The sequence below is a fragment of the Musa acuminata genome, chromosome BXJ3-4 (genome assembly GCF_036884655.1).
Source record: "Musa acuminata AAA Group cultivar baxijiao chromosome BXJ3-4, Cavendish_Baxijiao_AAA, whole genome shotgun sequence".
Taxonomy (NCBI): Eukaryota; Viridiplantae; Streptophyta; class Magnoliopsida; order Zingiberales; family Musaceae; genus Musa; species Musa acuminata.
The window spans coordinates 39,127,138-39,150,321 of NC_088352.1; the positions used below are offsets into that span (position 1 = coordinate 39,127,138).

Sequence of the window (23,184 nt, forward strand, 5' to 3'; positions counted from 1 at the left end):
TTGGGCCGGAGGCCTAATACGTGTAACGGCACCGTTTAATGGCCGTTTTAAGCCCACTATGACGGATTCACAACACAGAGAAATGGGCTCGCCTAATAAATAAGCATTTCTTCTTCCCCTGTTTCCCTTGTAGGGTTTCAATGTGTAGAGTTCTTTGTTTGGTTTCTTGTTCCGGTCAATTTCTTGATTCCTTGCAGCACAGTCTGGAGTGGGATTTAAATCATGTTGCTACTGGTTGTTGTAAAGATCTCTAACGCCTCACAGGTAACATATTTGCGATGGTTCTGTCAGCTTTAGTTTTGTTTATTTGAATGGAGTTCTGCACTTGGATTAGTCTGGTATGCTTCTCAAAGATGGGTGTTTGGGGAAGAAGTAGAGGGAATGAAAGGAAAAGTCAAGTTCACTACAAATCAATAGAATAGTATTGTAGATTGACTTGCTGCTTATTTCATGATATGTGACAAAGTGCATATAGCATATTACAGAAAAAGGTGCAATGTGTTTTGGCCTCTTCTCTTCTCTTGATAGGTTTTCTGCGTATACAAGTGAAGAAGGTGGGCTGTTGAATGCTGAAAAGGTGTATTAAACATATAGTGGAGTATGAGGTGTAACTTGTGTTATTATTGATGTCTACAAAATGGAGGACTCAGTATCTCCATGGGGGGTTGACTTTATGGGTGTAATGGGACACAAATTAACACACTCTCCAATGCACAACACACACCAATCTTGGCCACTACATGCATACCTAACCTCATAGCATCATACGACACTTCCTGCAGACAGCTTCTCTCTCATGGCACAAAGGACTTTGACCCATCCTTTGTTTGTAAATTGAAGGATCCTGGATTTTGCTTTAGGGAAATATATGAATAATGTTGTACACTAAATCAACATTAAACATGACATTGGTGATAAGACTGAAGTTGACTTGTATCATATATTTTGCAATTATATCGAGTTCACATTGGCAAAAGCGAGTCCTTTGCACGTCTAAAATTATGTTTGCAGGATTTGGGTGTAAGATTTTTAAATGACGATGACAGAGCCTTGTACACTTAGTTCTTGCAGGCTCAGGTGTTATCTTATGCTCCTCTTTTCATAATCCATTATTTCAAACTCCGTATGTGATTTATAAGCTACTGTCGATGTAATAAAACATAGTAATCTTGCCTTCAACCTTATTTCTTGTGATAATATGACCTATACGGCTTTGTTCTAGTCAAATTCCATTTCGTATAAACAAGGATGCTCAGTGGTTCATATCAAAGTTTTATTTAGTCTTGGCTTGTTCGATAGTTCCTACTCATTAAGTGTTTATTGCAAATTTTACCTCTTATTATGAACACAAAATTAGCAAAGTTTGATAAGCAGTGTGGAAATTCAGAATGTTCTAGGAGACAGACTAGCTGGTATAAGACACTTACTCCATCTCCTCTTGGAATATTCAGTCATGGTGCTCTGTAATGTACGCAGTCAATTGAATGTACAAGCTCATAGCAGAGCTCTGAAGTCCTGGTCCTGGTTATTATGCAAATCATGAACCATAGTCAGGTTGTAGTTTGATGATTGTTTTGTGATTGTTCGAATGTTGCAGATTATGTTTTGCTGTAATTGATGCCTCATTTTTTAAGTAAAGTATCTTTGGGAAAAAAAAGAGAGTAAAGTATCTTTAGATATCTTAGCATTTGTATGTTTATAGAAGACATCGGGACCCTGCACAGATAATTACGGCCATTGCATATGCCTATAATGATTAATCTGGCAAAGCTCAAAAGAAAAAAAAAAGTCAAAAAGCAGTTATCATTGATTTGTCTGCAAACTTCTCTGTTCTTTCATGTGCTCCCAGGGCAACCGATGAGTCTATGTTCTTAAGACCCCTCGATACTGCTCTATCATTTGAGTTAAAGCTTTTCCTAATACTATCTGCACTTCCTGATATTTCAGCTCGAAGGTATTAAGTATGGATCTGCACCAGTATCAATAACCATGAGATCATATGTGTTGTAAAGACTTCGAATCTGACTCTAGGTAGCTGAGACTTGGGAGGCATGCAGAAGCTCTTCACAAGCTTTTCATTCCTGGTATTGTCTTCGATTAATTAGCAAGGATTTTAACCCTTTCTTTCTCTCTCTATGTTTATTGAAGCCATGCATGATATTATTGCTGTTTTACCTATGGTGCACTACTGTTTCCACTTGCTTTAGTGTTGTCTCATCACCATTCCTTTGTATGTAACCTCTCTTTTGTACATTTAAGAAGACATCTTAGCACACTGTTTTGCCATAGAAAAACTTAAATTTTACTGCATATCTTAGATCATGCTTCTACCATTCCATGGAAAATATACAAGCTTTGTTGTTATAATTATTTTTCCTCATGCTTTGCTAATCTCAATGATATCTTTATCAGATCATGGATCAACGAAACAAGGATCTGAGTGGTATTGCCTCTCATGGTTGGTCACTCATTAACGAAACATTAATTGTAGTTGTCTATTTATGTACCGATACTTTTCCGACAAATTAAGCTAATAAACATGCCTAGGTTAGATGCAATTCTCAAGTGGAGAACTTGTTAAGTGTGTTGTATTAGAACCCTGAAGTTTCAATTACTTGTGGTGGCTGTCACTAGCTGTGATTCATCTTATTACCAGATGTGTTTTATTTTGGGAAGGATCCTAATATTCATAGTGTACCAATTGTAGGATAATGATCCTAATATTAAAGAGGAGCAATGTTGAGATCTCTGCTTCTACAAGTTTGACCTATTAATGATACAAATTCCTTGATGTTGCTAGAGAGGTTGACTTTAAAGTGTCATCATATTTAAAACCAATTGGTTAAGAATAAAGGATTTATTTAGTTCAAGTAATGTGTTATAGGATTAGGAGGAATGGTTTCATGGTTTTATTGCTATATCCATATGGTTCCATAACCACTAGACTAAGTCTCTCTCTTTAATTCATCAGGCATTGACCATCAATGGTTACATCAAACTTGAACAAAAGTCTGAGGGGATCCTTCAGGTACAGGAACTTAATCCAATAGAAAATAATCTGATTTTTGTATTATATTATTGGAAACAGATGGCTCTTTTACTTCTACTGGTGTGTGCAGGTAAAAGGATGCATGATGGCCCAAGTGTTGCTGAATGCTCGGAAGCTGCAGAACTCAAATGTACATAACATATAGATCAAGGTGTATATATGTACAAGGAAGGGTTGACTGACTGCTCGAAACGGTACAAAATAAATGGTATGTATTGGTTCATAAGCTGATCGTGGACTAAGTATCGATCGGTACGAGTGATGTATCAGTTGATACGATCGAAACTCGTTATATTTATGGATTGGTATCGTTTGAAATTTAGCCATTACTGATCCAAATTTGAACTAGATAATCATTATATTTACGGATTGGAGCCTTGTTGACTTTAAATCCCCCTCCCTCACCTCTTTCACTCACTGTTATTCTCTCTCTCACACCCACATAGTTTCTAATGGATGATTAGTAATATTTAATCTATTTATTTGGATAAAAAAGGGGTTGGAAACTCTTATTAGATTTGATGAGCATCATTTTGATTGGTTCGAGTCCAATTAGGGGTTATTTGTTCATTCTTATAACCTAAAATTTTTATTTATTTATGTCTTATATACACTTTGAATGTATTTAAATACAATAAAAATATCATTGAATAAAAAAATTAAAAAAAAAATATTTTTATAATTTTTGATTTTTTAATAAATGTGCACATGTCCACATATGACATGTTGTGGTCTAGATCAAGATCGACATCATTCGATATGAGATGATGCTTACAAGTTCATAATAATATCGTTTATGGGTCATTATCAATGAAATAACAATAATAATTGGATCCAATAATATATATATATATATATATATATATATATATATATATACATGTATATATATATGTATGTATGTATATATATCTATATATATATACATATATATATATATATACATATATATATATATGTATATATATATGTATATACATACATACATATATATATATACATATATATATATGTATGTATATATAGATATATATACATATATATGTATATATCTATATATACATATATATGTATATATATCTATATATACATATACATATATATACATATATATATATATATACATATATATACATATATATTTCAACATGCTGAGTGACAAGGAAATTGTTTTTCCTTATATTTCAAAGGATATGGAAAGATAAGTAACATTATCAACTTCTTGTCGGTTGTTGTCCTAAAGAAAACAAGGCAAAGAGGTGATATGATGAAATCATTGAGTCACATTAGGTTCCCTTTATATATATATATATATATATATATATATATATATATATATATATATATATCTTTTCCTGCTGCATCGTTCTCCTAAACTAAGCGAGCTTACGTGGAGGATGCCTTAGAAAAGCTATCCCTTGTATTATATGTGCACATATATAATTGCCAGCCCACCACCACAAATTGATTTATCTCCCTCGTCGTTCATGGTTTGACCAGGTCAAACTGTTCCTTCCTCTTCCATCCCCTAATAAACAGGCGGATGCCGAGCTGTGTTGCCCCTTCACCACCCATCAATCTCTGCAGCTCCTGAGGTCACTAATCCCATGGTCTTCTTCCCCCTCCCCACCTCCATCCCATTCCACCCTCACCTCCGCGCCACCACCACCGCCGTCAAGTACTGATCGATCGATCCATCCATCATGGAACTGCAGCTCTCCCCCTCCCCCTCATCCTCCTCCACGTCCTCCATGGGCGACACCACGGATGTGGTCGTCACGGACGACGAGACCACGGTGCCGGAAAACCTCAAAGCCAGTGAGAAGAAAGCGCTGCTTGAGCTGAGGACAATGCTGGAAGACGCCATCGTGGCTGGTCAGCTCCTCCACCACCCTTCCCATCGCCACGAGAGGAGCAAGACCCGTGTTGCCAACTCTTGTTCGGTGAACTCGTCGTGCGTGAAGGCAGAGGAGGCGGAGGAGGATCTGAGCGACGTCTCTTTGTGGGGCGTTCCGCTGTTGCCGAGCAGAAAGCACGAGAGCACCGACGTGATCCTCCTCAAGTTCCTCCGAGCCAGGGAGTTCAAGGCCGCCGAGGCGTTGGACATGATCGGGAGGACGCTGAGATGGAGAAGAGACTTCGGCGTCGACGGGATGATGGAGGGGGAAGGTGGCGCTGACGCAGCGCCGCCGCAGCCGCCACCGCCGCACCTCAAGAGTGCAGCATACATTGACGGCAGAGACAGAGAAGGCCACCCGGTATGCTACAACATCTACGGCGTGTTCAAGGACAAGGACGTGTACCGGCAGACCTTCGGCGACGAGGAGCGGCAGGAGAAGTTCCTCCGCTGGAGAGTGCAACTGATGGAGCAGGGAATCAAGCAGATGAGCCTGAAGCCTGGTGGAGCGGCGGCGATGCTTCACATCATCGACTTCAAGGACTCGCTGAGGCCGGGCATGAGGGAGCTCCGCAGCGCCACCAGAGAGATCGTCTCCATTACGCAGGACAACTATCCCGAGTTCGTCGCAAAGAACGTAAGTCCATAAACAATTCGATCGAATTAGAGTAGGATTTAAGTGTTTGATTTCGATCCCATTCTTGTTTGCAGATATTCTTGAACGTCTCCTTCCGCTACTACGCTTACCATGCACTCTTCTCTCCCTTCATCACTCCAAGAACAAGGAGCAAGTTCATCTTCGCCAGGCCCGCCAAAGTCACGGAAACGCTTCTCAAGTACGCAGGCCTTCTACCACCACACTTAGTACTTAAATCCGCCCCTGCATCTGACAGCACTCCCCTGACAGGTTCATGTCCCCGGAGACCATACCGGTGCAGTACGGTGGCCTGAGAAGGGGGGAGGACGACGACGAGTTCTCAGCTGAAAACGAACGAGCGTCGGAGTTGGTGATCAGAGGCGGAGGAATCGGACGCATCGAAATCCCCATACTGGAGGTAAAGGATCGATCCATTGATCCCCACTGACAATTCCGTTGCCTTTGATCTCATGCCCTTTGGTGGCGGGCATGCAGCCAGGGGTGACTGTCGTTTGGGACATCACGGTGGTGGGATGGGACGTGAACTACAGGGAGGAGTTCATCCCGGAAGATGAGGGCTCGTACAAGATCTTGATCCAGAACGAGAAGAAGCCGGAGGAGTGCATCAGGAACTCCTTCTACATCAGCGAGCCGGGGAAGGTGGTGCTGACCGTGGAGAACAGGACGTTCAAGAAGAAGCGAGTGTTCTACAGGTCGAAGAGCAAGCCCACCATCCCCTTGTATGATCTGCTAAGCCAAACACAGCATCCACAGTTGTAGGTTTACTGCACGCACGTTGTTATCTGCGACGCAACATGCACAACAGCTTACTGCCTTCACAGGGATGATGTGCCATCCATGCATATCATATCCACAATGAACACGTGTATCACCAAGGCATGATGTACAACCGTTGGAAACATGTTGAAGATTCAGTGTGTAAGTAAAGATTGAGAGACTAAATTAATGACACCTTTTGGCATATTTTTGATTTGGTTTATTTTAATATGTTGGTGTTTTGGAATTAGAAAATAAGCGTGAGCACAATTTTGGATAAAAGTTAATATCATAAACTACGATAGAAGCCCTATTAATTACCCAATCTCTGCTATCTATCTTGGATAAAATGAACTACAAAGGAGTCATGATGACAAGGAGTAACATAATTGCATAGGCAAATCCTTCATCCATTGGTAATTTTCGACCAATTTTTTAGAAAAACAATTATTTGTGATTTTTTTTCGAGAAATGCTTTTATTTTTAGAATTTTCTAATAATATTATTTTTTTACATAATAACCTAAAAAATCTTGATTCGATGAATAATCACTATTCATTTTCATAGAGTTAGAAAGCCCATGATGTCAATTCTTGAAGAACAAAAAGAAAGAACAAGTGGATGCCACGAACAATTCATGTGCAATTCTAAATACCTGTTTGACATCCTATGGTGCAGTGAAGGCATAGATCTTGATGAAAGCAACGTCGATGATAGCATGGTAATGCATCAAAAGCCTAGTGTGGAATATAGTTGTGTTCTTCATGAAATGTAAACCTAGACTAGATAGACATAACTAAAGAAAATAGATGAACATTTCTCTTCATTCCATGTCTATGGATTTTCTCAATTAGAAGAGCTCACATGGATAATACATATTCCAATTAACTAAGCCTAAAGCTAATTATTTTGTTCCAGGATGATTTATCCTATTTAGATATTCATGATGAAAGAGTACTAAATTCTTTTTTAAATCGACCCTCCCTCGAGGAATTGTTCTATTCAAATATTCGATTGTTTTAAATAGATCCTTTAATGAGTATTAAATTCTTTTTTAAATCGACCCTCCAAGGATTGTTCTATTCAAGAATTCAGTACCCTCGAAGGAGTACTGAATTCTCTTTCACGAAGATCCTCAAAAGAGGAAAAAAAAGCTAAAATACCAACAAACATCTGTTTATTCTTTATTTCAACCCACAAAATGTACTGGATTCTCTTTCATATAAGCTCTCGAAAAAGGAAGAAAGTTGGAATACCAACATATGTTTGTCTATTCTCGAATTTATTTCAGACTTTGTAATATACTTTTTTCTGTTGGGTTATGGGATGAGTCTTAGGACTATATATGTAATGTACTTATTTTAAATGCAACAATATCCCAAGCATTAATATAACTTTTATAAAGATCATCAACCTTAGAATTTCTATTTAACAGTCAGTGGTTTAAAATGATGAGCATTAAGAATGCTTATTAGCTTCTACCTCAATTATTTGAGACCTTGATCTAAAACCTATGCATGCAGTTGTCTTAATTTCTCTACGGATATCAAATTAATTGTCAGATATAAAGAAATTCCAGAGCGTGCTATCAGTCAACCAAATAAGAGAAACCTGACAAGGTTTGTCTAAGTCACTACCAAGTGATCATCAATAAATGTGAAGACTTCAACCATATTATTCCATGGGGATTGAGCAGAGTGATTATGTGAAATATGTGGAGAAAAAGAAAATATAGAAGAAGATTTTATATTCATTATCGATGTCATAAATACTCATGAGGAAAAAAATGTTAAGAGGCCATTAATAAATGAAGTATAAAACTGAAGAGGGAAAGTAAATGGAAGGCTTATATATGAATCTATACTCCCTATAGATGTTTGAGTATTAGCTTTCTTTGACACGGGCAGGTGATGATGTTTACTTTCCTCAAAAAGCAGAGAGAGAAAAGAAGAAGAAGAAGAAGAAGAAGAAGAAGAAGAAGAAGAAGAAGAAGAAGTTTTTGATGAATATAGCAATACTGCAACAATCTTCTGATGTTATATCATCACTCAAAGACAAATAAGAAATATTGAGCTCTAATCGCTACATCATGGAAAGAAAACAATACAAGGATTGTGGTGGAGAGGACAAAGTACCTCTTGTTATCTTTTCTGTGAGGAATGTAAAGACATGGGAGAATCCTATGGCAATTAGAGCGACCACAATCATCTGATGTTATATCATCACTCAAAGACAAATAAGAAATATTGAGGTCTAATCGCTACATCATGGAAAGAAAACAATACAAGAATTGTGGTGGAGAGGACAAAGTACCTCTTGTTATCTTTTCTGTGAGGAATGTAAAGACATGGGAGAATCCTATGGCAATTAGAGCGACCAGTTACTTGCTCTGCAACAAAAATGGTGAAACCAAACAGTCGTGATAAGACACAGTTGAGAAGACCATACTCCCAAAGGTCAAGTCCTTTCATCCTCCATATCCAGTAAAAGAAGCCAAAACAAAAGATAATGCCCGGCAACACCCCACCCGTACGAACGACTCTCAAGATTAGTAGTAAAATTCAAACAGCAGAAAAGGTTGCTCCAACAATGTTTTCCATATCAAACATTGACCAACCATGTGGATGATGGAACACCTTGCAGCTACTCGTGAGCATCTGCTTACTGCTTTACGACCATAAGGAGAAACATGTAGATTGAGAAGAGAAGCTCCAAGACGGTGTCCAAAATCCAATACCTGCTGTGGCTGAGATAGATTTCAAGTACATGATGAACTAACTGGCTTTCACTCAAAGGAAAAGGTACACGATGAACTATCAGTTCAAGGCACAGGGCTCTACCATCAATACTCATGCTAGTAGTGGTAACAGTATGCTACCCTTCATGTTAGCAGGAACATATGGTTCATATTAGCAACTCTACTGAAGGCAATGGCATGCACATCATATGAGGTTGAGAGGTATAGATAATAGTACTTCGGATGGTGGGGATTAGGCAGCTGCAGTGGTGCCGGATGGTGGGCTGTGAGGGTTGTGATGATGTTGCGGGGGCGAAGGCGTCGTCCGTGGTGGCTTCTTGCGCTTCTTGTCGTAGCTGATGCCGCGAGCCTTGGCCTGCAACTCGCGGACCTCGCGGAGGTAGAGTCTGACAGCTCGTGCACCGAAGGGGTTGGCTTCGTGCGAGCCACCATTCTCCTCGAATGCGGCACGGAGGCGGCCAGTGAGGGCGTCAAGGGATCCCCACGCCTGGCGGAGGGGGCAAGGGCATGGGGCGGGTGGGTTGGGGAAGCCAAAGAAGGGGCACGCCGGAGTGTGGACCTTGGTCTTGCCGAACTGGTCCAGGTAGCGCAGGAACTCGAGCACGTGGGCGGCGCTGCACCGCGACAGTGATAACGGTGGCTGGTGGTTCTTCAAATACTGGCAGAACGTGTTCCAGTCTCGCCGCTTCTGCGACTCGTACCGGCTCGGCGACGGGGCGGTGGCAGCGGGGAAGGAGTTGGGGCCAGCGACGCAGCTGTCGGAGGAGGAAGGTTTGTCAGGGTTGGGGATCATGTCCATGATAGCGTGGAACTCGGTGGTACTTCTGATCTATGTGATGCAGCACCTGTTTGGTAGTTCTGCATGTACAGAAAATGATGTTTGAATCATGACACTAATCATTCGATCGAGCAAACAGAGAGAGAGAGAGAGAGAGAGAGAAGTGTGATCCTGCTGCAGCAGTCGGATCTGCGAAAAGCGATGTGGAAGTGTGGAAGATAAGATCTTCTAAGAACAACAGCCAGATATAGATATGGAGAGGTGTAACGTGCTCTTTGAAGGAAGGAGAGGTATACTGATGTGATCAGAAATGAGATATGTGGAGGGGATATGGAACCTTGAAAGACTTGTCTCACTTGATCCTGCTCGCCTATTCCTCTTTTTCTGCTGGTGGATAATGGTAGAGAGAGAACACGGTAAGTCCTTCAGGATTGGTGGATCTCATATCTGTAGTCTCAGAAGATAGAGAAGTAAAGGTGAAGACGTGAGACTGCGAGTGTGGCTGACCTTCAATTTTCCGGGAGAGCGTGAAAGGTGTTTCTGTGAGGAAGAGAGAGAGCGAGAGAGGTTGGCAGTGTGTTGACAGATGAGACGCTGACAGGGGGGAGGGGGGAATTTGCGACGGGGAAAAGGGCGTTGGGATGTGCATCCTTTGGCAAGATGACCAATGAGCATTACTCCAACAATTTCACGAGCACTTCCTACGACTAACGAGATTTGAATTTGGTCCGCAGATGAACCATCCTTTCCTGTGAGCAGACGCAGCAGGTGTCCTCCTTAATTGGAAACTTTAATTAACACATTTTTCCTATTATATAATACTACGAGTGGATAAACGACTATTATTGGTGTGCTTAAGTTAACCAAAGAAACGGTGGTGGTGTACATTTGGTTCATCCATGTAAGCCAACCAAAGTGGTAGTGGGCAGCTGATCCTCCGGCCCCGCCCATTCCTTTCCTTATTCCTGTTACGTCCATGGCTCATGTCCTTATTTTGGCGTTTGGCTCTGCAGACAACGCACGTACCTACGTTCGTTTATCATGGCGAAGACGAAGACGATCCACCTCAACACAACAAGTGCTTGAATAACTGAATGAGGGCGAGGATGCATGCGGGTGGGTGCCTGTTCCGTATTCACTTTGGGACGACGAGCCATGGAGGCGGAGGAGAAGCCTTTAGAGCTCAGGGCGGCTGCCTTCTCTCTTTTTTTTTTTTCCTTTTCCTTTTCTTTCGTCTTCGCTAACTCTCTTGTTTTGGTTTAGAAAGAAATTCAAATACAGAAGTGAGACGGAGGCAGCCGCTAACACACGAGGAACAGCTTACACAACAACCCACCAGGAAAGTAGAAGTGTGAAGAATGGCAGTGGAATCTTGTGTTGAAAAGAATGAGGTGATATCTACAACCTACCATGCAAGCTGTTACCAAAACGTGAGTGTCGAGCCCTTACAAATCGAGGCCACACAAAGAAAGCTCCACGTTCCTAAGGGTTCTTGACTGGTCGAAAGCTCTGATCGTCCTCAGCGGCTCTTGATTTCCTCATCCAGGGCCTGCATGAGTTCTTGATTTGAGTCGTTTGGCCTGTTGCCGTTGAGCATTGTTTGTAAAGCATGCAGCTCCTCTCGATTGGCCTTCTTGAAGAGACCCCTAAGGGCCAGATGGGAGTCCGCGGAGCATGGAGTTTCTTCGACTCCTTGCTGATCCTTGGTGGAACTCACATGAGCATCTGCCGCTGGAGGCTTCGGTCGCGATCTCCAGTACTCTGTGCAGACAAAATTTCGATCTAGCGCCTCGATCACCTGGATTTAAAAGTAAACATTTAGGCGAGAGTTTCAGACTGAGACTACACACTCTCAAGAAAGATGGAAACAGTCAAAAGTGGTGGAGCTCAACATGGATGAATCAAATAGTAAGCATTATTATTAGACAAAGGTAGCATCACATTGTGTCCCAAGAATGACGGATAAAACATGGTTGATAAAAACCTGATAGCCATTTTCATTCAACCAAGAACCCGAAAATGATTGATGTCCATATAGCTAATTGCCAGCTTTAATGTGCTAATAGCATATAATTTAAGCCATACCTTCTGACTGGGGGCTTGTGCACATGATTCTTGAAAGCAAATAAAAGGTCAGGAACATAATCAGAATCACGTAAAGGTTTTGTTGGTCCTAGTTTTGACCAAATGAGACGTAGGGGTGCAAGAGGGTCAAATGATATTCATCCAAACATGTTTCCGTATGTAATTGGAGCCGAGACAGATATGACAGATGTGTCTATCACATATCTGTATGTATCCATATTAAATTATTTGAAATGATCCCAATACAAACATCGATGGGTCAAGTACTATCAGTACTAAGTATTTGAATGACATCTAATATATGTCAAGTCAAAGTGTGAAATTTACCAATGTCAAGTTAAGGATTTTACTTTCTTTTTTCTTTTCTTTTTTTTACTATTTTGTTGTTTTTTATATGTACATTACAATTAATTTCCTCAGTTTGCTAACTATAATAACAATATAAAAGACATCTAAAATATACCAAATCTTGCATGAGATTTTTGGAGAAATTAGGTGAGACAAAGTCTACAACCAAATGTGCAAGCTATTTCATAAATGGTCTGGTTAAATGTGTCCATGATCCAAAGCCAATAATTTTATTCAGAAATGCATCCTTAACCAAGTTGTACATTCATCCCACTGTCAAACTGGAAAAAATGTGACTAGAAAGGGAAAAAATTCTTGAAATTGAACTTCTATTTGGTTAGATCATTACCAAAAAAGTGATCGATATTCAGATCTAATCTGATAGGAATAAGAATGCACTATGAGAAAAACATTGTACCAAAGTATACTGACCTGAATGATCATCGGTGATGATAAACCAAACATTTCGAAACCATCAAGGGATCCTGGAGGCTGTAACGGGGGAAGGCTTGGCCTTCCCATACTATGATGTTTCCTAATTTGATCATTCACCTTCTCTCTCACCATGTTCCAACACTCTGTGGCAGAAACATGGATGAATACTTCGCTTGGACATTGCTCAACAACAACCTGAAGTCCCAGGAAGACAAAAGTGGATGTAATTACACAATGGAGTAACTAGTTCTGAACTATGATTCATGCAGTGCCTACATAAAATTTTAAACAGGGCAACATGGATAGGCCATCATGGAATGTTGACACTTCTCTAATAAAACTTCTCTTTGAGAATAACAGATTTATAATGTTTTTAAGATCAGAGAAGCCTTATGATTAAAAGGCAGGTTGGATGATTAATTGATGTGATTTCAGGAGAAGAATAAAGGTGCAGAAATGTTAAAGTAGGAATTAGTGCATTAAAAATAAGTCATTTACGAAGAAAACATGAATCAATATAAAATATTCCAAGAGATATGATGTGAAGTTGTGAACAGAAGCAAGAAAATTCAGCCAGCAAGTATGATCAGACTTATGACCATGCAGAAATATTCTTTTCCTGAGATTACTCAATCAGTTCAATTGTGGCAAACTATCTCTTAATACCAAAATAATAATCAGAAATATTGATATTGCTTCTTCTTCTATACGTGAGGTAAACTGACATTCATAGTAAAAGGTATTCTTGGCCCTGCAAGTGTAGCAGTTTGTCTAATTTACAGGCTCACCATAGCTGTAAGAGAAATATGCATTCGCAGCAGTATAACAGAACATGATAGAAGTCCATGTAACTTTGTTAATGCACAAAAACATCAACTACAATGCAAAGTAAGAGCAACAAACGCTTAATCACCATAAAAAGAGGCCCGAGCAGTCCAGCATCCAAAATTTCGGATATGTAGTAGCACATTTGTGTTGGATCTAGGACACTCAAGTATCGAACCCGACTTCTAAATCCTGTATTGAAAATGAAGAGTTATTCAACTGCTGAAGCAAGAAAATAGAAAACACTAAAGCCGATAAAAAGAGAAGTTATCAAAAGCTCAATGTACCCTAAGGTACTAAGATCTCTTGCAGCACACAAATGTGCTGCAAGGCACATCAGATGCACGCCATGTTGATAACAAGGTGGACTCAAGATGACAATAATAATTGAATACACTATTATAGAAAATTCCACACTACAAAACAATACTTATCTACTATTCAATGATATGTAATTAGTTGTGATTTTAATTTTGGCAATTAGCTCATATTCAAATGGTACAATGAATATAAAAGCATAAAAACAAACATAAACATAAACATTAGGTTCATATATTGGAAGAAAAAAGAAAACTACTACAACAATGCAATAGAAAAATACAAAAAGCAGTAGTGAGCAGCAACATAAGTAAAGAAAACAAAATCAACATGAGAGAAATATAAACACAACAAAACAGCAAAAACAAAATGAAGCAGAAGAGGGGTGGGTAAGCCAATCAAATACAGTGGCAGTACAATAGCAAATAGAAGATCAAAAAAGTAAAAGAAGGAAGAGAAGACAAGAAAAAGGGTGACAAGCAACAACAGCATAAAAAATATTGGTTTCTTGTCTTTGGAAAAGTGAAGCAGAAAGGTAATTGTTCATTTGTTAGTATCTTATAATCCCAACAATCAAAATCCTAATAGATTAAACAATATAACAAACCATTTCATACGCTTATCTTCATGAAGCAAATCCAGTGGCATCACAAAGCACAACTATTGGGAGCCATGCTTTTTCCAGTAAGGCACATAAGCCTGTGCTTTAGGTGCACCTTAATGGAGTCAATGAACTTCAGTTGCGGAGAGCAACAAGATAACGGCCTTGGCCTCCGTGAGCCTTAGGCAAGCATTTAATGACACTGATAAAGATGGATTTCCTTGAGATCATAACCTTTCAGAATTGACTAATTAGGATCTGCCCTACCTATCAAAGTGCAGCAGCACCCTTGTAACTTTGCAATAACGAAAAGGCCTATCGGTATCAAAAAGTCTTCATGTATTTAAGATACCAACTGCATCCTTTGATAAACTTCTTCACATCTCAGTAGGTTTTCCTAAAACTTGTTGAGGCATTTAAGCTAAATCACTGTATCAAGAAGGCCCTAATACAAAGTTCTCATTTTCGATCTAAGCCTCTCAAAAGATATCAGGTTACTGAAGCCTTTAGAGGTTTAGATACCACTTAACCCATGCAAACTAGGGTTAGATGCCAGCTACGGGTCTTGATATGAATACTCTGGGTTTACAATGTAATGTTGAATTCGGATGTTTCTTTAGCGGCAAATCTGCAGTGGTCAGTTTTGTGGGATTGTATATGACAAAACAAAAAACAAAAGTGCACATTACGTTTAACTGCAACAAAATAGTCAAAACACATACGAGGAAGTATAATTAGAACATTGGCCATTATTGATCCATTGAAATGGTACAATTTCTGAGATACCTCAATTATTGATGCATCATTCAGTAACTAGCAAAGTTACCTTTTGGGAATATGGCTTGGCTAGTGGACCATAATTTTCCAGAAAGCACAACACCATATTCTAAAGCCTCAACATTGCAATTAACTCTTCGCACCACCTTGGCGATGCGAGGGCCCTTCTGTTGACGGTTGTATCTGTCAGGACAGTTCTGTGGATAAGATTGACTGGTAGTAACTAGATTTCCTCTAACCACCAAATTACACTCAGGATTTGATTCAACTTTCCCTTGTTTGCTTTCAGAATTTTGTTTGCCACTTGCAGATTGGGGATTTTGAAGATAAACTTTTGTAACATCACCATCACATGTTTCTTTTACAGAAAAAAGATCTGTCTTTGGTCTTGCAATGGATGAACTGGCAGATTTAGCGCATTCAACTGTTTTTTCAGGAGAGAATCTATACAACCATTGGTCTGGCAGTTTGGAGACATTTTCAAGAGTTGCTTCTTTCTGGTCCTTGAAATCTAGAAATGTAGAGTTTAAACTATCACTAGATACCTGCACCAGAGGCTGCTTATCAATCTCTTTTTCACTCATCAAGGATGCATTAGTTTGTGGCGTTACAAGATCTTGATCCTTGTGAGGACTGCAAGATGTCGCCTTGTCTTCGCAATTCATCAACCTGGACACTGTTTCAGAGCATTTAACGGACTGCTCTTCCCTCATTTTATCTGAAAGCAATTTGTTTGCATCTTTAGCAACAACATCACCTAGTGAAATAATGTTCCTTTCACCAGATGGTGGAATGGTTTGTGGCTCAGTGTTGGCAAGTTTAGCATCACTTATGTACTTTATCTCAACCAATCCATTAGAATTGGTTTGCAACAAAGTTGTCTTCAAAGTGCCATCCATAGAACAATGAGGATCTGAAGAGGCTGCCGTCATTGCATTTGCACTCCTATACCCTGATCTGTAATGTAGACCACCAACTGTAAAACAAGGATCTGATGTAACAGACAGATTTGTGGATTTAGTTTGCAGTAGGGAACAATCGTCATCATTTGTGCATGCTAAATTAGCTGCATTATTTGTTCTTCTATTTCTTTCCTTCGGTTCTTCCAACTGTTGTAGATTTGACACACCAGATTCTTTGGACAAACTGTGCTTTGCATCACCAGTTGTAATTTTTTGGTCTGCCAGTACACTGTCCTTGTTTGTTCTTCCTTCTTTATTAGTCACAAAGACCTGCTTGGACTCCTGTGCTTTCTCTTTAGTAACATGAGAACTCAAACTTAACCCAAGATCAAAAAGGCCCCATCTATGGACTGCACTCAACCTTCCTCCTAAGGCATCTAGCAAGACATTCAATTCACTAATCTCATAACGGAATAAAAATAACCTCATGGTCCAAGCACATGAGCAAAGCTGTTTTGCATGAATCAGACAAGCAAATTTGTCAGGCGAACACTGACATTTAGCAGCAGAAAGATGTAAATCATAGTGGCAAATAACACATTCCCTTTCACTGTTAGCATCAAAGCTAGAGTCCATTTTTCCTGACTGAGATGAACAAAGAAATTCTCTTCTTACACGTTCCAATTCAATCCGTTCCTATTCAACAAAGAAGTTAGTTTCTAAAAAATTTTTTATAAAACAACATAGTAAACAATAGAGATTTAAGTTTACCTTAAGTGCCTTTGCCAGTATGCCTTCAGAACCACAGAAATTTTTCCATCTTAAATTATCTGAGGTGTTTTTCCTCAGGAATAAGATATTCCACTGAGCTCTAGCAGCTTCTCTTGCAGCTCCTAGCAATAATTTGTCATGGGATATTGATATTTTACGTCCCTGTTCACGATAAAGCTCTACAGCATGCTGACCATGAGGCAACCAATCAACAGGAGCCACATTTACAGCCTCTGCACAATTGAATCCAGAATTGAATCCTGAATGATATGCCCGAGGGAAAGTGAGAACAAACTCTCCAGCATTCTGAACACAGCGGTAGACAGGTACACCTTCCAATCCTAGCAATGAAGGTGAGCATTGTGTTACCTGCAAAAGAAGAATTGGTCAAAAAAGAAAAACTCTGGTTGATTGAACAACAAAAGTGTAAATTAGGTGCCAAGGTGGATGGTTCAAGCACTCGCAAGAGCTGCCTGGAGTACTTTTTCAGTTAACTATTTTTTAGATAAATCATGCATCCAACAATGACCAAGAATAGAGCACTATCACTAGAAGAAAGATATACAAAAACATCCATACAAGATTGTGAAGCAAGTCTGGTTGTTCTTCAAATAATTCTGGTAGATGCTTCTTCATAGCTTCCTCCAATTTTGAGGCATATTTTCCTGGGACTCCGTACCAAATCTTTGGCGCACCCCAGTGCATATAATTTAATGAGTATAGATGATGATCTTCCACATGCTGCTAGCAAGAATAACATCAATTATACTTCAAGTGGAAACTTATGATTAAACTATTTGTATTCACGCATGTTTATTGAAACATCAAATTCTCCAACAAAAAAAAAGCTCTAAGTTTTACATGTTAAACACCAGATTTGCCAAATGATGATACGGAGAAACATCTTACCCAACAAAAGGAGGAAAAACACATTCCTACATACAACCATGGCACCAGAACACCAGAGATATCGCCACTTTCAAAGGAAAGCACAGAGCCTGGAAGCCGAGGAAAGTTGTTCAAATTCCAACCAGAATTCATATACTGATCCTCTAATTCAGAGATCTTTACAGAGGATGATGATCTAGGAAAACCGCTACCAAAAACTCCAGTGTCCACATCAGCACCATAAAGCACCTGCAAGTGTACATTTGCTATTTAAGTTAGATGGACGCAGATTTTGTAATCATGACCAAAAATAATTAATAGTGATCTAACTGCAGATAAACACTATGCTAATAAGAATCTGTGGATGATCGTTTCTCTACAGCACAATAGTAAAAGACCATTCTCATAAAGTAAGACACAACCTTTTGGTTCTACCATTTAGATATTACAATTTGTGCCAAGAGTCAAAAAAAGGAAGAAAGGGCATATCAGTGATTAACAGATTTGATCATTGTGAATTGGGTTTGATGAATGATTTGCATTTGGACAAGCAAATGGTAGTGGTAGCTGGTATATACAAGGATAGAATACTAGCAGTACCTCAATCTCTTCAGTTGGTCTCTCTACTATCCGCCAATATTCGCCTTCAATATCTTCCACAGATGGTTCTTGTTGGCAAGGCCCCAGGACAAAATCTGGATTTCTGGAGAAAAACTGCTTCTTGAAATCATCTGCGTACTTCTGAAATGACTCTAGAGTGAAGTCTGGGCCAGGTACAAATCCAAACCTCTCAGTGCCATTAAAGTATCCATAATAATCAGCTTCTACCTTATTCTCATCATTTTTATCCCCTGCTTTAAAAATTTTTCTCCTTTTCCTCCTCATAATGCTATGATTTTTACCACTCTTCTTCAAAGAATCACGATTTTGAAGCTTATTCACCTGTTGGATTCTAGTAGCAAATTTTGAATTTTCCCATACATCCTTCTCCTTAAGAAGGCAGGTGGGTCTCCAAGAAGAGGGTGGAACAATTCGACAAATTCCATAAGGTTCTGCACTTGGGCGTATGCTTGCAATATATTTGAGGGTATCTTTAAACTCCTAATCACAAAACCCAGACAATCCAGAAACATGAAAAATTGCACAAATTAAAGTCTAAACTATTAAGCATAGATGCTTCAGATGCAAATAGATAATATGAACCTCTTCAGTTGGATAAAATACAGGAGCTTCATCGAGGACAGGCCTACAAGCATCTTGCGGACGCCATCTTGCTGTAACCTATTAATAGATTTGGTAATCACTTTGCTCAAAAAATTAAAAAAATACAATCCTTGTTTAACAAAGCTGGCAAAGGCATTATGACATTCAACTACCTTCTGACAATTTTCACATTCGCTGCATCCTCGAAAAACTCCTTTGGGTAAACAACGAACTGAAGGCACAGCCTATACAAGAAACAAAGTGGCTTCTACAGGTTAGAACAACCACATGCAGATGCAATAATACATTGCAAACAAATACTCCAAAGAAGATAAGGCCTTAGAACAAGATACGAAGTTCAAAACAAGAAGTTAAGAACCAAAAGTACATCATATCCACAGATTATCTTTGTCAAAAAGCCATCAACTATAACTACTAACCCGCTCAAAAGGCTCATAGTCAGACTCTTCATCTGAGCTATTATCAAACTGGCGGTAGTTCACAGAGGGCCTGTGTCGAAGCGACTTCCTTGATTTCTCATCTCTTATCGTGCATTGTACTGGATCAGAGGGATTTATAATATCTTTAACATCATCCTGCACATTCTCCAGTGTGTTTCTTGAATTATCAACTCTTACAATGCATTCTATCATATCAGAAGCATTTGCAGGAGCCTTAAGATCACTGTGAACTTTCTGCAAGTTGAACAATGTAATTGGGGCAAAACCCGGTGGCACAGGAGGTATTCCATCAAGGTCATCTTTAATCTGGGATCCTATGCATTCTGCTCCCATTAATACTGAAAGAGAAGATATAACATCAAAAATGCTCTGGAATATACACACATGTAAACAATATAAAATAACTGAAAGAGATTCCTATGTAAAATAACTCATGTAAACAATTGAAATATACACACACATACATACATATAATGTTTGAAAATCATGTTAAGAGAACTCTTCAGAAAAATATAAATTTAATTAAAAGAGATGACTGGAACGACCAAAGAGAGATGCCATGTACAAAAGGGAACACATCCCAGATGCTTGATCAAGATTAGGATAATAGAAGTTGAAAGGTCAGAGTTTGATCATAAAATAGTTTTGACATGTTTACCAACATAGCAGTAATATTAATAAGGAGAAAATTTATTTTGGCCTCAGTGTGGTTTTCTCTGAAGGAAAACCAAATTACTCCATAGCTTATACTAAAATTTTACTTGAAACTGATACTGAATCTACACAAGAAGCATTCTCAAATGCTCTTCTATACATATGGAAACCCCTTCAGAAAACTGAATTGCTTGGAGCATATAAAAAAAAGGAAGATAAATAGATGAACAAGCAGAGAGAAAGGAGAAGATAATGAGAGTTAACTTCCTGTTATATGTCCAATTCACCACTGTAACTCGATCAAAACTTGGTATCATTCGGACACAAAGATAACCAAAGAAACATCAAATTATGACGCGAAATGTTAGTTAAGCAACTGAATTTGATGAAATGTCAAGTCCATATCTCAAGAGCATCACAAGATAAATTTGTTTATCATGTCACATGCTACAATGTTTCCTTGCAATATGTGTTGTTCAAACAAAGAACAATAGTGCTGTGATTCCATAAAACTTAAATACTGATTTCAGTTATCAATATCGAGATTAAATTGGGATGTTTGCAATTCAGCAGGGAAATGTTGAAGCGTTACGTTACGTCTTAACTGACATTAGAGTTATTTAATAAAGACAAAACAAGCATCTAAAACATGATCAAAGTCTGAACCAAGAGGTCTAGATCATGTCATCTAAACTATCGAGAACCAAATTAGCATCAAAAACAGCAAAAAAGTGTTACAGACTTGTAGCTAAAATCCTAACAGACCTGAGCTTTAAAAGGTCAAAAAAGGATCCTACATAAGATGTCCAGTTACAATTACCACAAAGAAGCTACACAAAGTTCAAACCTGCATCCACTGCTACTGCTATGCTCCTGGAAACTACAACCTCGATAACCTATATTAATTAGTAAAATAGTGCGATCATCTGGATCTAACCAATTCGGAGTCCTGCAACTGTAAACTAGATTTTCATCAGCAAAATAATCGATCAAGATCAATGTAAAATACAAAACATCATGAAAATAAAAAACAACATGCAAATTAGAACATCATATGCACGTTGGCCAGAAGATGAGTACAGAAAAAGCAAGGTAAAACAGAATCTAACAAAAGGGCATGGAAGACGCAAGTTACTCGATCGACTCACGAGTTCTTGAGCCGGAGCCCGTTCAGATCTCCTGCTGTCAGAGGGCTGGTGGATCGGAGGGCAACTTGCGGCAGCTGGATCAAGAAAGAGATCGAAAAGGAACCTAGTAATTTGCTAAGTCAGGTGCCAAAAAGGGGTCAAGAAACAGCAAATTGATCTGACCGCCACTACCCGAACCCAAATTGCGATCAGGCTCCCCCGCAAGGTATTCCCGCAGGAACCGTCTCCCCCGCCCGCTAATCGATCAAGAAGTTGCGCAGAAAGCACAACCGGGGGAGGGGGGGTGACGGCCCTAAAATTGAGGCCCTGATGACTCCATCCATCAACAAAACCGAGAGAAAACAGAAGTAATCAAGAAGATCTGTTGGATCTTCCTCAAGATCGACCGTGCCAATTAGGTCTTCGTCAGATCCCCAAATCGATACACATTCTCACGATCGGGTCGTTGATAGTTTCCCGAGTGTAAATTAATGATGTGATTACCAAGAGGTTGCGATCCGTGAAGGATTCAAGGAAAAGGGGCAAGCAATTCCAACACAAGGGGATTGTCTCGTCGACGGAGCACTTGGTAAAGACGTCTTCATCCTTATCTTCCAAGGAACAATAACAAATTTTGGCAGGGAAGACTAATATTATCTGTTATTAGTATTCCGGGGTGGGCATTAGGAGGAGCCCGTGAATACGCACTTTGGTCGAGCGGCCGATGGATCAAATCGATGTGCCGCATCAAAGGCGTAGTCCAGCTGGCCCGAATCCGATGTGGTCGAACGAGAACCGGAACCGTCCGATGGATCGCCTGCTGATGCATGTCGATGCGATTGGTCTTCGTTCGAGAGCTGTCATGATTGGAATAGAATTTGTGTTTCGTGGTTTTTTGTTAACTGATGAGGATGATAATGTGGTATTAGTCATTTATCTTATCTAAGCCGATTCTTGTTTTTGCTTTGTTAGTATAGATTCTACCGAGCTTCATTTTTTGGTTCATCTCAAGTTGAGACGCCACGAGACTCGATGATTACTCTATAAATAGTACTTGCACCCATGAAAATTGATTATGTGGAAGTTAAATGTACTCGGTTGGAGAGACTATCATAACATTAGGAATAGAACATTTTTGTAGTGACAGTTGAGTATTGAACTGAGGTTATGATATATACGGGAAATAATTACATCGATGAGCTATAAAATTATATGTTAAATATAAAGATTCAAAGTAACAACTAGTCAGAGTTAACTTTATTGTCAATGCCACTTGTAGGACCGAATTGGCATTATCATTAGTGTCATACTATTAGCCTCCTAGCCATGTAGGTTTGGTCCCTCCTAATGTATCTATTGAATAGGATTAGAGTGTTGATTAGATGAAAAATTATGTGTTAGATGTTTGTTTATGTGTCATATCTTCGTTATCATGCTTAATATAATAATTGATGCTTAAAACATTAATTTGATTATGATGTATGATATGTATTTAAACAAAATTAAAAATTTCTAGGATGCATGAGACAGTGATAGAGTCTGATTCCGTTAGGATGTGTTTAATTCATGTCTCTTTCGAGTCCTACCAACACTTGGTTCCAAAGAGGAGGTACCTTGGAAGCTGAAAATTAGTCTCTCATGGCTGCGAACACTATCAAGGTGACAATAAACCCATATTAACCATTTTAGCTAATCACGTGGGAGTCGACCTTAATGAAACCACGTTTGCAGCTTTTGTACTTAATCTATCTATCAAATACATTTTTCTTTCTTTCCACAAAAAAGTAAAAGAATTCATGTCGGGTTCGAATCCCTTTATATCTACACCTTTTTTTCTTTTTTTTTTTTCTTTTTTTTTTTTTGGAGAAGACGCTAATTTACCTATCAATAACG

General features: G+C 39.1%; 3 protein-coding genes and 1 long non-coding RNA gene across 9 annotated transcripts; 2 read left to right on the forward strand and 2 right to left on the reverse strand.

Annotated features, from left to right (window-relative positions):
• Positions 1-114: 114 nt before the first annotated feature.
• On the forward strand, positions 115-3,414 carry LOC104000290 (uncharacterized). Of its 2 annotated transcripts, XR_001978361.2 has the most exons (5): positions 115-264; positions 1,948-2,084; positions 2,413-2,458; positions 2,972-3,028; positions 3,120-3,414. It is a non-coding gene; the product is annotated as an uncharacterized LOC104000290 (long non-coding RNA). The 2 variants fall into 2 exon arrangements; XR_672847.3 differs by lacking the exon at positions 2,413-2,458.
• A 1,104-nt stretch (positions 3,415-4,518) lies between these two features.
• Positions 4,519-6,543, forward strand: LOC135635235 (patellin-4-like). Its single transcript, XM_065146190.1, has 4 exons — positions 4,519-5,583; positions 5,658-5,782; positions 5,854-6,001; positions 6,079-6,543. The coding sequence occupies exons 1-4, from the start codon at positions 4,753-4,755 to the stop codon at positions 6,361-6,363; spliced, it is 1,389 nt and encodes a 462-aa protein (XP_065002262.1). The 5' UTR covers positions 4,519-4,752; the 3' UTR covers positions 6,364-6,543.
• Positions 6,544-9,130: 2,587 nt separating this feature from the next.
• LOC103977500 (protein G1-like4) lies at positions 9,131-10,635 on the reverse strand. The gene has a single exon (XM_065146856.1). It carries the CDS (start codon positions 9,915-9,917, stop codon positions 9,351-9,353), a length of 567 nt encoding a protein of 188 aa, XP_065002928.1. The 5' UTR covers positions 9,918-10,635; the 3' UTR covers positions 9,131-9,350.
• Positions 10,636-11,248: 613 nt separating this feature from the next.
• Positions 11,249-21,941, reverse strand: LOC135635103 (lysine-specific demethylase JMJ703-like). 5 transcript variants are annotated; one of them, XM_065145957.1, is made up of 13 exons: positions 21,313-21,941; positions 21,012-21,119; positions 19,490-19,848; positions 19,223-19,294; positions 19,050-19,127; positions 18,447-18,947; positions 17,868-18,095; positions 17,538-17,699; positions 16,959-17,327; positions 15,335-16,883; positions 13,678-13,781; positions 12,762-12,959; positions 11,249-11,694 (listed from the first exon to the last, which is right to left on the reverse strand). In XM_065145957.1, the coding sequence occupies exons 3-13, from the start codon at positions 19,841-19,843 to the stop codon at positions 11,416-11,418; spliced, it is 3,894 nt and encodes a 1,297-aa protein (XP_065002029.1). In that variant the 5' UTR covers positions 19,844-19,848; positions 21,012-21,119; positions 21,313-21,941; the 3' UTR covers positions 11,249-11,415. The 5 variants fall into 5 exon arrangements, with proteins under 5 accessions (XP_065002029.1, XP_065002030.1, XP_065002031.1 ...); XM_065145958.1 differs by having other exon boundaries at positions 20,985-21,119; XM_065145959.1 differs by having other exon boundaries at positions 21,300-21,941.
• Positions 21,942-23,184: the final 1,243 nt, after the last annotated feature.

Coding starts and splice junctions, on each gene's coding strand:
- LOC135635235 (XM_065146190.1), top strand. CDS start 4,753: ATGGAACTGCAGCTCTCCCCCTCCCCCTCATCCTCCTCCACGTCCTCC. Junction 5,783..5,853: donor GTCACGGAAACGCTTCTCAA/GTACGCAGGCCT, acceptor CTCCCCTGACAG/GTTCATGTCCCCGGAGACCA. Junction 6,002..6,078: donor TCGAAATCCCCATACTGGAG/GTAAAGGATCGA, acceptor GCGGGCATGCAG/CCAGGGGTGACTGTCGTTTG.
- LOC103977500 (XM_065146856.1), bottom strand. CDS start 9,917: ATGGACATGATCCCCAACCCTGACAAACCTTCCTCCTCCGACAGCTGC.
- LOC135635103 (XM_065145956.1), bottom strand. CDS start 19,843: ATGGGAGCAGAATGCATAGGATCCCAGATTAAAGATGACCTTGATGGA. Junction 17,700..17,867: donor GTTTTTCCTCCTTTTGTTGG/GTAAGATGTTTC, acceptor TCTTGCTAGCAG/CATGTGGAAGATCATCATCT. Junction 16,884..16,958: donor TACTGGCAAAGGCACTTAAG/GTAAACTTAAAT, acceptor TTTGTTGAATAG/GAACGGATTGAATTGGAACG.